The 12,937-nt window shown below is 45.0% G+C and overlaps 1 protein-coding gene across 1 annotated transcript; it reads right to left on the reverse strand.

The window, feature by feature from the left end:
* Positions 1–1,468: 1,468 nt before the first annotated feature.
* Positions 1,469–12,296, reverse strand: PLAUR (plasminogen activator, urokinase receptor). Its single transcript, XM_070949970.1, has 7 exons — positions 12,161–12,296; positions 10,676–10,786; positions 9,421–9,579; positions 8,547–8,708; positions 5,961–6,098; positions 3,582–3,728; positions 1,469–1,852 (listed from the first exon to the last, which is right to left on the reverse strand). Exons 1-7 carry the CDS (start codon positions 12,207–12,209, stop codon positions 1,602–1,604), a joined length of 1,017 nt encoding a protein of 338 aa, XP_070806071.1. The 5' UTR covers positions 12,210–12,296; the 3' UTR covers positions 1,469–1,601.
* Positions 12,297–12,937: the final 641 nt, after the last annotated feature.

Below are 12,937 nucleotides of genomic sequence, written 5' to 3' on the forward strand. Positions count from 1 at the left end.
ACAGTAAACCCGCAAGAATACATTTTGAATGTTACAAAAATATTTTATTACCATAAATAGATATATAAAATAATAAAATAACAGGAAGAAACCATTCCACGCTGCTAACAAACTTCTAAAAGAGGAAAATAGCTGCTCCTCGTTTTTAAGTTCCTCGTGTCAATAATGAGTCAAACTTTGTAGGTAAGGCAGGGACGGCTCTTGAGTGCCCCACCCAGATTTTAAAAGACCACAAGGCTGAATCTTCATGAGTTGACGCAGCTAAAAAGAGTCCTTCATAGCATCGAGAAGGTATAAATAAAAGGAATGAGGAATTTCATGGTGTCCTATACGGCGGGCTATGAAAAATAAGGATTTTCCCCACGAGATGCGTGTCCAGCACCTTTGCTATAATTCAGCAGTCTTGACTTACATTCATTGATCCAACACTGGAAGTTTTTAAGAAGAGATTGGATAACCATTTGTCTGAAGTGGTGTAGGGTTTCCTGCCTAAGCAGGGGGTTGGACTAGAAGACCTCTGAGGGGCCCTTCCAACTCTGTTATTCTATTCTATCCTGTTGAGCAGAAACCCAAGATATCACGAAGCACGGGCCTTCCTAGCCACTAGCCCTTCTTTTACAACACGTAACTAAATTCTCACCAAGCTATCCATACTGATCTGGCTGCTGGCCATCTTGCAGGTAGTCCTCGACTTACAACAGTTTCGTGACCGTTCGAAGTTACAACAGCACTAAAAAAAGTGACTTACGACCGTTTATCCTTCCAAGGTGGGTAAAATGAGGACCCAGATTGCTGGGGGCAAATATGCTGACTCTGTAAACCACTTAGAGAGGACTGTAAAGCACTGTGAAGCGGTATATACCATATTTTTCAGAGTATAAAACGCACCTTCCCCCCCCTAAAAAACAGCTCCTTTCAGTTTCAGCACAACCTAATTAGCACAAGTTGATTGGATCGGCCTCCTGACTCTCAGCTGTTTTGCTCTCAGCTGTTTTGCGCAGGGCTCTGCTGCTTGCTGCAAGGAAGAAAATTGCTGGAGTAGATTTTTTTTTCCCCTTGTGCTAATCAAGCTATGCTGAAAACGAAAATGAAAGTAAAGCAGGCTGTTTGCTGTTTGCTGCAACGAGGCAAAATTGCTCAGAGGCAGAGGGAGAATAGTTGTAAAACGGGGCAAAACTCACTTAACAAATGTCTCGCTTAGCACCAGAGACGTTGGCTTCAGTTGTGGTCGTAAGCGGAGGACTACCTGCATATAGTCAAGAAAAATAAATATCCTCAAGGAAGCATGGATAGCTTGGCTAATGACCGTTTTGAAAAAGGGAGGGGAGAAGATTGAGAGGCTCATGAGTGCTTGGAAAACCTACTCTTTGGTCCCCGAGAACGGTCTCTTCTTCACCCCCGGTTTTGTAGGGATTCTTGTGGTCTCTTTAATGGTGTGAGGTGTACAATCCTGCATAAGGAGGGGCTCTCAGCAGGAATTCTCTGTTTATTCCCAGCTGCATTAAATATTGGGGAGAAGTAGAAAAGGTCCTAGTTCTAAGTCCTACTTGGTCCAGATCTGGAGTAAGCATCCGTCTTCCTCTTGGAGGTCAGGAGCTTTCTCAAGAAAGGAGAAAAACGATAAAAAGCAAGAGACCCGTTGACATAATAGCATGGTGGGCCAAGGTGGGGTGGTTGGCTTGGCTCCTTGGAGATGGTTTTAGCTTTCCATCGATGATCAAGCTGTTGCACAGATCACCAGTACAGCAGTGGGTTTCTACGCTGCCCAGGTTCTTGTAGATGGAAGTGTAGGGACTGTTGCACCAAGAAGGGGATGCACAACCTTTGACGATGGAATAGTTCCCAGAGATGCCTGAATGAGGGAGAAAGCAAGAGAGCAACTGAGTCTTCCTTTCCCACTTGGACCGTAGCGTGGAAAGATGCAGTCTTACAACATAATGTAGGAAGCAGAAGGTATCTGAATGGTACATACAGTTCATTTTCCCTTAAGCTCTCGAGGGGAAAGATAGATATTACATTAAGTCATGCCCCCAGTTCTGCTGACCACAAGGAGGCAGAGGCTACATAACCAGTTTTGTCCAGTATGGGACTGGTTGGATATAGATAGCCAGACGTTATTCTAGGGTGCGTTTCTCAACCATGGCAATTTTAAGATGGATGGACTTCAACTTCCAGAATTCTCCAGCCGGCTGACTTTAAGATGGATGGACTTCAACTCCCAGAATTCTCTAGCCAGCCAACTTTAAGATGGATGGACTTCAACTCCCAGAATTTTCCAGCCGGCCAACTTTAAGATGGATGGACTTCAACTCCCAGAATTCTCCAGCCGGCCAACTTTAAGATGGATGGACTTCAACTCCCAGAATTCTCCAGCCGGCCAACTTGAAGATGGATGGACTTCAACTCCCAGAATTCTGCAGTTAGCATGTTAAAAGTCCACCCAAGTTGCCATGATTGAGAAATGCTCTTTTTGGGGCTTTTAAACTCTTGAACGGAACGGAACTCATGAATTTTTGCTCTTCAGATGGTTATACAATGGTTACAGGAACAGATATATGGATTCTGTCAGAATTGCATATGACTGACAACCATCTCTCTCAGCTCTGAGAACTTAAGGGAAGGTGGACTTCCTACACCAGGGTTTCCTTACCTTGGCAAGTGGAAGATGTGTGGGCTTCAACTCCCAGAATTCCACATATCTTCAAGTTGCCAAGGTTAAGAAACACTGGCAAATACCATTCTAATAAATTGGCAGATTGAGAAAATTCTCTTCATCTACCAAGAGATGGTCTGGATCATTGAGAAAGACAAGAGTTTCCACCCAACTCTGAAGCCAGCTTGAAACTCTTAGTCCATTTGAAGCGGGCTCACAATTTCTGTAGATTTATTTCCATATCTTTCTCCTTGTGTTGTGGCCCGCCAGCAGAGCTGGTGGCAGACTCAGAGAGTGAGGAGGTTGGGGAGGAACATGGGCCAGTCCTGGAGTCTGGGGAAGGGTCTAATGTGGGCTCTGCGTCTGAGACAGAGAGGGAACCAGGGCCTTCCGACAGTTATCAGCTGCCTTCGGAGTCGGATATCAGTGGGGCAGAAGAAAATCTGGAGCCTGTTCCCGATGTGCACATGCGCAGAGCTGCCAGGAGAAGGGAACAGCTAAGGAACAAGGGCCGACTCAGGAGTAAAGGCACAGGTGGATGGTGAATGGCTCCTCCCATGGGGACTAAAGAGGAGCGAAGGGGAGGGGACTTTGCAGTAGACAGTTAGTTCAATTCATGAGGGCGAAGATCTGTTCCTCAGTTCTTGCCAAGTAATTGCTGCTACTACAGAGTGCCGTTTGGAAGATATCGACCTGGCAACTCTCCAAGCCTGATAAAGGGTCTGTAGTTGTGAAATCTCACAAAAGACTGTTTGCCGGGACTTTGCTAGAGAGGAATTTCCCTTTAACCTAAATAAAAGAGGTTTAATCGGGACGAGGAGTCTGCTTCGTGATCTTGGGAGGCCTAGTTCAGAACACCTCAGGCACGTTAGAGAGAGAGAGAGAGAGAGAGAGAGAGCGCAAGAGGAATTTCTCACAAGTGACTCACTGTGGATTCCTGAGGCTTCTAGGCACTTAGCCATGGGGCCTCGGCATTGCACCGTTGTGATGTTATCCGGGGCACAACCGTGAGTGGTGTTTCCTTCGCAGCTGTGGCACGTAACCCCGTTCAAGGGCAAGGGAGCCCGCTTGTAATCTGCAAAGAGAAGCAACCTCTGTGAATTGGTTTCCTTACTGCATTAAGCAAAGGGCTGCTGCAGTGGTGGGTTGCCCCCGGTTCGGACCGGTTCGCAAGAACCGGTAGTAAAACCGGCAGGAGGCTCCGCCCACCACCCCGGATGTCGTCATCGGCGATCTGCGTATGCGCAGAAGCAAAGCGTGCACGCGAGCGAAGCAAGCGCGAGCCCTCGATCCTGTTGTGAACCGGTAGCAAAGGTAAGTAGAACCCATCCCTGGGTTGCTGCCTGTGATAATGGAATATACACAATTGGTTGGGTATATGCACAACACACCCTGTCCCAAAGGTGTTTTTCCAAAGGACAACTGGATTTCCTTGGTGTTTTTTTTTTTTTTTTAATTTGAAAACATTTTGCTTCTCATCCAAGAAGCTTCTTTGGTTTTAACTGACTGGTTAAAGGGATTTATATTCTTTGCAAATCCTTCCGTTCCCCACCAGAACTGAAGGAGCCTCTTGGATGAGAAGTGAAATGTTTTCGAGGAAAAACAACAACAACCCTAGAAACTCTGTAATTCTGGGTTGTTTTTTTCCCCCTGAACATCGCTTCCAATATGGTATTTGGCGACTGTGCACCCAGGAAGATTTATAGAAGAAGGAGAAGAAACTAGCACAACCAGGAAAATCCATAGTATAAACTGTTTTTAAAAGCATGGTTTCAGGCCTGGAAGCCATCTTTTGCATTGGGCCTTCAGGCCTGCCACATTAACTGCTGTGGGAAACTGGGAGGGCGGGGGATTGTATGGCACAGGAGTGATATATAGTCATAATAACATTCCTTTCTCAGAGAGTCAAGGACATCTTGCCCTGCACCTGGAGGGGTGTGACTCAGTAGTGGGTTTCACTTACTTTTGCTACCAGTTCGCAAATGTGAGCGCGCGCAAGCACGCACAGAGCATCCGTGATGACGTCCGGGTAGCTGGGCGAAACCGCCCACCGCTGCCGACGCTATCAATTCGCCCGAACTGGATAGAACCGGTAGAAACCCACCACTGGTTTGACTGGGAGACATCTCCAGTTGGGACAATGCTTTGATTGGACCATGTGGGTGCTGGGCAGGGACTTGGACTTTCTGTTGGGTGGGGGAAACCTAGAAGCTTTCAGATTCGGGTTTTCCCAGATGTGCCAATAATGACCTCTCTAATAGAATGGAGCTCAGAGTTTCCTTTCGTTGGGGGTGTTCCCTGACACATAGATTGAAAGCATGGATATTCACAGGTATTTGAAGCTCTCTACCTAGGGCTGCCCTTGAGGACCATCCGGAGGCTTCAGCTGGTACAGAATGCAGTCGCGCGGGTCGTGATGGGTGGTTCCCGATACGCCCATGTTACACCTCTCCTGCGTGACTTGCATTGGTCGCCGGTTGCCCTCCGGGTGAGATTCAAGGTGCTGGTGATGACCTATAAAGCCCTACATGGCTTAGGTCCAGGATATTTGTCGGACCATCTGCAACCAGCAACAGCTCCCCATCGCCCGGTGCGTTCTCACAGGGAGGGCCTACTCAGGGTGCCGTCGGCTCGACAGTGTCGACTGGCGACCCCTGGAGGCAGAGCTTTCTCTGTGGGTGCTCCCACCCTCTGGAACCAACTTCCTCTGGGGCTCCGGTTGGCTCCTGACCTCCACACCTTCCGCCGCGACTTAAAGATATGGCTGTTCAGCCTGGACGGTGGTGGGGGGGAGTTAACATGTATTTTAATATGTTTTTATTCGGATATTTTATTGTTGTGAGCTGCCCTGAGTCCTATGGAGATAGGGCGGCATATAAATAAAATAAAATAAAATAAAATAAAATAAAATAAAATAAAATAAAATAAAATAAAATAAAATAAAATAATAAAATAAATAAAGTAAAATAAAATAAAAATAATAAAATAAAATAAAATAAAATAAAATAAAATAAAATAAAATAAAATACATAAAATAAAATAAAATAAAATAAAATAAAAATTTGTCTGTATGTCTTTGACTTCAGATGTATCATTAGGCCACCCTGCAAAGGATGCTATGATGGGTGATTTCACCATGGCTTTCATGCCAAGAGGGGGCTAAGCCCAGCCCACAGGAGATGAATGAGAACTGAGCATGATCGAAGGTCCTCGAACTAACATCTGGGGAGCCCTATTATACGTGCTACTCTTTCTTTTTCTGCAGGCCTCTTTTTACCACTCTAAAACAATGTTGTGGTTGACCTACCTTGCACATCATTGTTACACAAGCTGGAGTTACAACACTTGACCATGTGGAAACTCTTGTGGTTTTGGAAGCCCAGAGCATCCTGGCAGTGGGAAAGCTGGCCACAGCCTTTGATACGTTCTTGATCCTTGGATAATTCTACCAATGGAATGGAAAAACAATGGTGTAAATGTGTTTTTGGCCTCCAGGAGGAACACTGCTCCATGAGTTGAGATCCCCTAACACAGCGTTTCCCAACCTTGGTAGCTTGAAGATGGGTGGACTTCAACTCCCAAAATCCCCCAGCCAGCGCTGCTGGCTGGGGGATTCTGGGAGTTGAAGTCCACCCATCTTCAAGCTACCAAGGTTGAGAAACACTGCCCTAACAGAATAACAGAGCTGGGATGGACCTTCTAGTCCAGGGGTCCCCAACCTTGGCAATTTTAAGACTTGTGGACTTCAACTCCCAGAGTTCCTCAGCCAGCTGGCTGAGGAATTCTGGGAGTTGAAGTCCACAAGTCTTAAAGTTGTCAAGGTTGGAGACCCCTGCTCTAGACAAGGGTTTCTCAAAGTGTACTCTGGAGAACCCCAAGATCTTTTCAGGGGAATCACAGAGTCAAATAAATAATTATTATAACCATTCTCAGGTTTAATTCTTAATGCAGTACATATTAATCAGTGGTGAAATTAAAAAAAATTCCCTACCGGTTCTGTGGCATAGCTTGGTGGGCATAGCTTGGTGGGCATGGCTTGGGGGGAGTCATGTGACTGGGTGGGTGTGGCCAGCATTTTTTTACTTTTTAAAGCATTTTTTAACTAAAAGAAGTTAAAAAAAGATTCCGATAATCAGCTGTGACAATCAGCTGATTGTCATCGAACAACTCATGGAACGGTAATCGTGGGAACCTTTTAAAAACTTTTTTAAAGCATTTTTTTACTACTGGTTCAGGATAATAATAATAGTAATAATAATAATAATAATAATAATTAACCCCTGATATTAATCTATATAACCCACATAAATCAAAGCTCTTTGGGACCCTTAATCATTTGTTAGAATTCAAAGAGAATCTTCTAAAGATTCCACGTGCTGCCTGGGGAATTCTGGGAATTGAAATCCATGCAATTTAAAATAGTGAATAGTGAATTGAGAACCACTGCTGTAAACCATCACATTTGAAATGTAAAATTGTCACGCCTTTCATGGCAAAAATAATAATAGCGACTGTATTATTTTGCATAGTAAAGCTGGGAGAGTTGGTTTACCTTCTTACTAGAACCCATCCAGCCCAAACAAAACGCCACAGTTTTGAGAACGGGGGAGTGAAAAATGCTAATTTTTAATCCCCACATTCAGAGGGCAAAAAAAAAAATGACTTTATTATTCGGCACAATAGTGCTGGCTGTGAGTTTTTTCATCGTCTTAGTAGACATCACACAATTCTGAGAATGGGGGAGTTAAATGCTAATTATATACAGTGTATTTATTTCGTGGGGTGAGTGGGTGGGTGGGGGGTGAATGCTGCACCATTTGCCATCTTTTAAACTACTGGAAAATTGAAATTTTCTAGAAGTTACTACAAATTGGAGCATCACATAAAAATCTCTAAATACATTTTTGCCTGAGCTATATTTGCCCATTCCTTTAATTTGGCTAATTACAACAAACTCCACTTACAAACATGCAAAGTTAGTTTTAATTTTGGTCAGTTTTGTAGCTTTCCGGGTAAGGTGAATCCTGCTTAAATATATTTTGTATCATCTGTGTTTGAACCAGCATTTCTCCACATTGGCCCCTTGAAGATGCATGGACTTCAATTCCCAGAATTCCCCAGTCAAGAGCCCGAGGTTGAGAAACATTGATTTAGACCAGGGGTCTCCAACCTTGGCAACTTTAAGACTTGTGGACTTCAACACCCCCTCCCCTCCCAGAAGTCCCCACGCAGACCGTTTTGGATGCAGATAAGTGCAGGGTGTGCGTGGAGGCTCAGGGAGGGCAAAAAATTACCAAAAGTTTGGGAAGGCCAGAAAAGGGCCAGTTTCTGGCCTCCAGAGGGCCTCCGGAGCCTGAGTAGGCCGTTTTTGACCTCCCGGAGACTCAAGGAAAGCCTCCGGAGCCCGGGGAGGGCAAAAACGCCCCTCCCACCATGTTGCAGGAGGCCGACCAGGCCATGCCCACCATGGCCACACCCACCCAGCAACCAAGCAGAGAACCCCTTGCTAAAATTTTTGAAGCCCACCCCTGGAGAAAGGTTGTAAAATGGGATAAAATCCACTTAACAACTATTTTGCTTAGCAACAAAAAAATTGGGCTTTGTTGTGGTTATAACCCAAGGGCTCCCTGTGTATTTTATTTATGTATTAAATCTACACGGATTGGATTGGTTTAAAATGGCTCCCCTCTGATCCCTCTTTTAAACCGAGAGATTTCGTTAAATCTGTAGACACGTTTAATAGGCAAACACGCAATGCTTGAATTAACCCCGGCGAGCTCTGAGGGCTAAGATTTGAAATGAAGGTTAAATGCATGATTTCCTGTCTGAAACGAAGACATCGGAGGGAAGAAGCGACCAAAAAATTGTACATCAGAAGAAGGCAATGACTCACCTCCTGTATCCGTCAAGGAGGCGATATCTATGCACCTGTCCTGGGGCCAAAAACAACGCATCTGTGTGAGACTGGGGTTGTTACAAGTGTTATCAGCAGCTGTACAAGAGTAGCAATTCAGGAGATTTTCATTATGGCCTCGGACACGGATCATATCCCTCACTGTCGAGGAAAAAAACAGCAAACCATTGAAACAGTGAACGAGTCTTTGTGTATGTTTGCATATATTAAATCAGTATTATTATAGATAAGATAGGTAACTTTTATTGACGTTTTTGTGTGTGAACACACTGGCCCACATTAAAAATGAAATTCTGTTGCCTGCTCTCAAGAGAAAGCATGTAACTACCCAAATCCATACATAACACACATATACACATGCTATCATCATCATTTTCATTTAACGACCCCATAATCCCTTGCGGGGGTAGAGTCTGGGCAACTGAATGGAACTAAAGGTTCCCCTTGCACATATGTGCTAGTCGTTCCTGACTCTAGGGGGCGGTGCTCATCTCCATTTCAAAGCCGAAGAGCCAGCGCTGTCCGAAGACGTCTCCGTGGTCATTGTATATCTCGTTTTTTCTACGGTAATCATTTTTGTATATCTCGTTTTTCCTACGTGTTTCACTTTTCTTCTTTCTACTGTAACTGCTATTCTAATAGCAAGCCCTTCCTAAAAGTTATTGCATTACATTCTTGATTAAATTATCTTTCCATTGATATATAATTTTATGGTACTACTACTCCAAAAAAAAAAAAGTGGTGTTATTATCTAGTTTTAAAAAATATACTTTTTCCAAAGGGTTTCCACAATTTTGGCCACTACTGTAGGTATCAGTCCCTGAATAAAACTCCTATGCGCTCAAATATGTACCTCTGGGCACTTCCTTGGGTATTCCACTGTTGCACAGATCGTTTTCACAATGTTCTTCTGCCAAAAACACCAGCCGATGGCCCAGAAGGTGTGAGATGGAATTATTAGGCTTACCACTGACATCACAGCCCTTGAGGAAGTAGGTGGAGATCTTAGGTCCTGCAGGACAACGGAGGAAGAGAAAGGCAGAGACACAACGGTAGTCAGGGCAAGCTCCTGAGCTCATACGTACAAATCGGCTCTCCGTTTTAAATGTGGATTTTTCCCATCCTTCACTTGGCAACGTGAAAAACGACACTACAGGACATTGCATGTCAGGACTACTAGTCACAAGGACAGTTTTTTTCCCCCCATGCCATCACTCTGCTAAACAACTAATTCCCACAACACTGTCAAACTATATAAGCCGAATAAAATAAATAAAATAAATAAATAAACTATCTAAAAAAGGCAGAATTCCCCTCTTTATTCTCCTCTTCCCTATTACCCATCTCCTTATCTTCTTAGGACTCTAACTTTGTTGCTTATCACTATTGTTGTATGTACACTGAGAGCTTACACACCGGAAACAAATTCCTTGTGCATCTAATCACACTTGGCCAATAAAGAATTCAATTCAATTCAGTTCAATTATTCTGTTCTGTTCTGTTCTGTTCTATCCTACCCTACCTTTCCCTTTTTTAAAAATTTGATTTATATGCCACCCTTCTCCAGAGACTCAGGGCGGCTTACAATGCGTTAAGCAATAGCCTTCATACTTTTGTATATTTATACAAAGTCAGCTTATTGCCCCCATAAACTGGGTCCTCAATTTACCTACCTTAGAAAGGATGGAAGGCTGACTCAACCTTGAGCCTGGGGAGATTTGAACTTGCAGTAATTGCAGACAGCTGGTGTTAAATTACAGTGCTTAGTCTGCAGAGCTATCCAGGCTCCCTTCCCTTCCCTTCCCTTCCCTTCCCTTCCCTTCCCTTCCCTTCCCTTCCCTTCCCTCCTTCCCTTCCCTTCCCTTCCCTTCCCTTCTATTCTATCAGGGGTGAAATGCTCCCGGTTTAGACCGGATTGGGTGATCCGGTAGTGAATGTGGCAGGTGGTTCGGAGAACTGGTAGCAATGGCGACGTGAGGCTCTGTGGCACGCGTGCCATCACGGATCTATACAGCCTGAATCAGCCATCAGCCATGGGCCATTCACTCTTTCTCTCCCACCCTCTTTCCCCTATCACACCCTCCCTTTTGTCCCTCCCAAAAACTTACGACTGATTACGGTCATGACGGTTGTTTTGCACATCTGCTGATGCTCTTTACACGTCTCCGTATCCCGGCAGTCGCTGTTCCCGTTACAGGAGTAGCACTGAAGGGCAGCAACTATTAGAAGGAGTAGAAAGGGAAGTCATTAGTAAAGCAGGGTGCAATAGGTAAATCCTCAGTTTACGGCTACAATTGGGACCGCTGCAGTTGTTAAGTGAAACAGAGGAAACAGATTAGAAAACAAAACCTTTCTTTCGCCTGCCATAATCTCAACAGCCGCTAGGGGGCAGTTACAAGACTCAGACGTGCCAGTTCTGCGCTGCCCTCTGGCGGTCATCTGCATTTCTGCAGCCCAAACTCTTAACAGTAACCATTAGGCACTCCTTCCTATTGAGAATAAAAAGACAAGGATAGAGAAAACTACAATTCTACTTTTTTCTCTCCTCCTTCCCAAATGCTCTGAAATCAGCTGGATCGATTCATCCCTCCCCCCGCCCCCCCCCCCAATCATAAAAGCAAACTTTGAAAACTCCAGAGCGAAACTCATTTGAGAGATCTGAAGAGCGACTTTCATCTACAGCCTTTTTACACAAAAGACAATACACAAAATCATTCACATCCCACCATCACCTTTTCCTTTTCCTTCCTTCCTTCCTTCCTTCCTTCCTTCCTTCCTTCCTTCCTTCCTTCCTTCCTTCCTTCTTTCTTTCTTTCTTTCTTTCTCTCTTTCTTTTTTCTCTCTCTCTCTCTCTCTCACTCACTCAATTTCTTTCTCTCTCTCCTTCCTCTCTCTTTCTATTTCTCTCTCTCTTTATCTCACTGTCTCTCTCTCATCCCCCTCTCTCCCTCATCTCTGTTTCTCTTTCTCTTTCTCTCTCTCTCTCTCTCCTTCTCTCTCTCTCTCTGTCTGTCTGTCTCTCTCATCCCCCTCTCTCCCTCATCTGTTTCTTTCTTTCTCTCTCTCTCTCTTTCTCTCTTTTCTCTCTCTCTCTCCTCTCTTTCTCTCTCTCTTTTTTCTTTCTCTCTCCCTCTCTCTCCTCTCTCTCTTTCTTTCTCTCTCTCTCTCTCACTCACTTTCTTTCTCTCTCTCCTTCTCTCTCTCTTTCTTTTTCTCTCTGTCTCTCTCTCTGTCTCTCTCTCATCCCTCTCTCTCCCTCATCTCTGTTTCTCTTTCTTTCTCTTTCTCTCTCTCTCTCCTTCTCTCTGTCTGTCTGTCTGTCTCTCTCATCCCCCTCTCTCCCTCATCTGTTTGTTTGTTTCTTTCTTTCTTTCTTTCTTTCTTTCTTTCTTTCTTTCTTTCTTTCTTTCTTTCTTTCTTTCTTTCTTTCTTTCTCTCTCTCTCTCTCTCTCTCTCTCTCTCTCTCTCTCTCTCTCCTCTATCTCTCTCCTCTCTCTTTCTGTCTCTCATCCCTCCTCTCTCCCTCCTCTCTCTCTCTCTCTCCCACCCACCTTCCCTCTCCCTCCCCCCTCTCTTTCTTTTTCGCTTTTTACCGTCTGTCACCACCAAGGAGAACAAAACGCCGGTCCAGAAGCAATTCATGGATTCAGGATGCTTGAACGAGACCCGGGGCGGCGGCGGCGGCGGCGGCGTAGGAGCGAGCTGGTAATCCGCAAAGCGAGTGGGTCCTGGAGCAATTCTTGCAGCCCGAAGGGGAGGAAGGAAAAAAAGAGAGAGAGACTCTGCGGTTCCTTCCTTCTCGCGCCCTGCTTATGTTTGATAGCCACCCCCTTCCTCCAGCTAGCCTGACTCCACCCCGGGCATCACTTGCAGAAAAACGTCCCTCTTTTTAGAGAAGTTTCGGAGTGACGCAGCAGCGGCGGAATGAAGGAGTCCGGAAGAACGGGGAAGTGATGAAAACTTCGCTTCGCGGCCCCATCAGCTTTCGGGGGCAAACACAGGCTGGAAATGTCCTTGCTTGCAGAAGCGGCTAGTCCTCAGTGCGGTGTTTCCCAACCTTGGCAGCTTCTAAAAGCAGGTGCCAAATATTTGTTGCCCTGGGTTTGTTTAACGTGTTTTGCACTTGCGGGTGTTAAAAATACACAGCTGTCGGCAGCAAACTGGGATTTCTTCACGATGTTGATGATGCCCGCATCGCTTTGTTTATTCATTCCCTTGCCTTTATTATTATTATTATTATTTTTTAGAAAAAATAACTCAAGGTGGCAAACATCACTGATGTTCATTCTTCCTCCTATTTGCCCCACAACAACAACGACAACCCTGTGAGATGGGCTGGGCTGAGAGACAGAGTAACTGGCCCAAATGGA

The sequence above is a fragment of the Pituophis catenifer genome, unplaced genomic scaffold, assembly GCF_029215685.1.
Source record: "Pituophis catenifer annectens isolate HBS135680 unplaced genomic scaffold, rPitCat1.0.hap2 SCAF_9, whole genome shotgun sequence".
In the NCBI taxonomy this organism is placed as follows: Eukaryota; Metazoa; Chordata; class Lepidosauria; order Squamata; family Colubridae; genus Pituophis; species Pituophis catenifer.

Excerpts from the sequence above, each read along its gene's own strand:
- PLAUR (XM_070949970.1), bottom strand. The coding sequence starts at position 12,209 with ATGAATTGCTTCTGGACCGGCGTTTTGTTCTCCTTGGTGGTGACAGAC. Across the intron at positions 3,729-5,960 it reads GTGTAACAATGATGTGCAAG|ATTACAAGCGGGCTCCCTTG; the intron begins GTAGGTCAACCA and ends TTCTCTTTGCAG. Across the intron at positions 1,853-3,581 it reads AGAAGCCTCAGGAATCCACA|GCATCTCTGGGAACTATTCC; the intron begins GTGAGTCACTTG and ends TCCCTCATTCAG.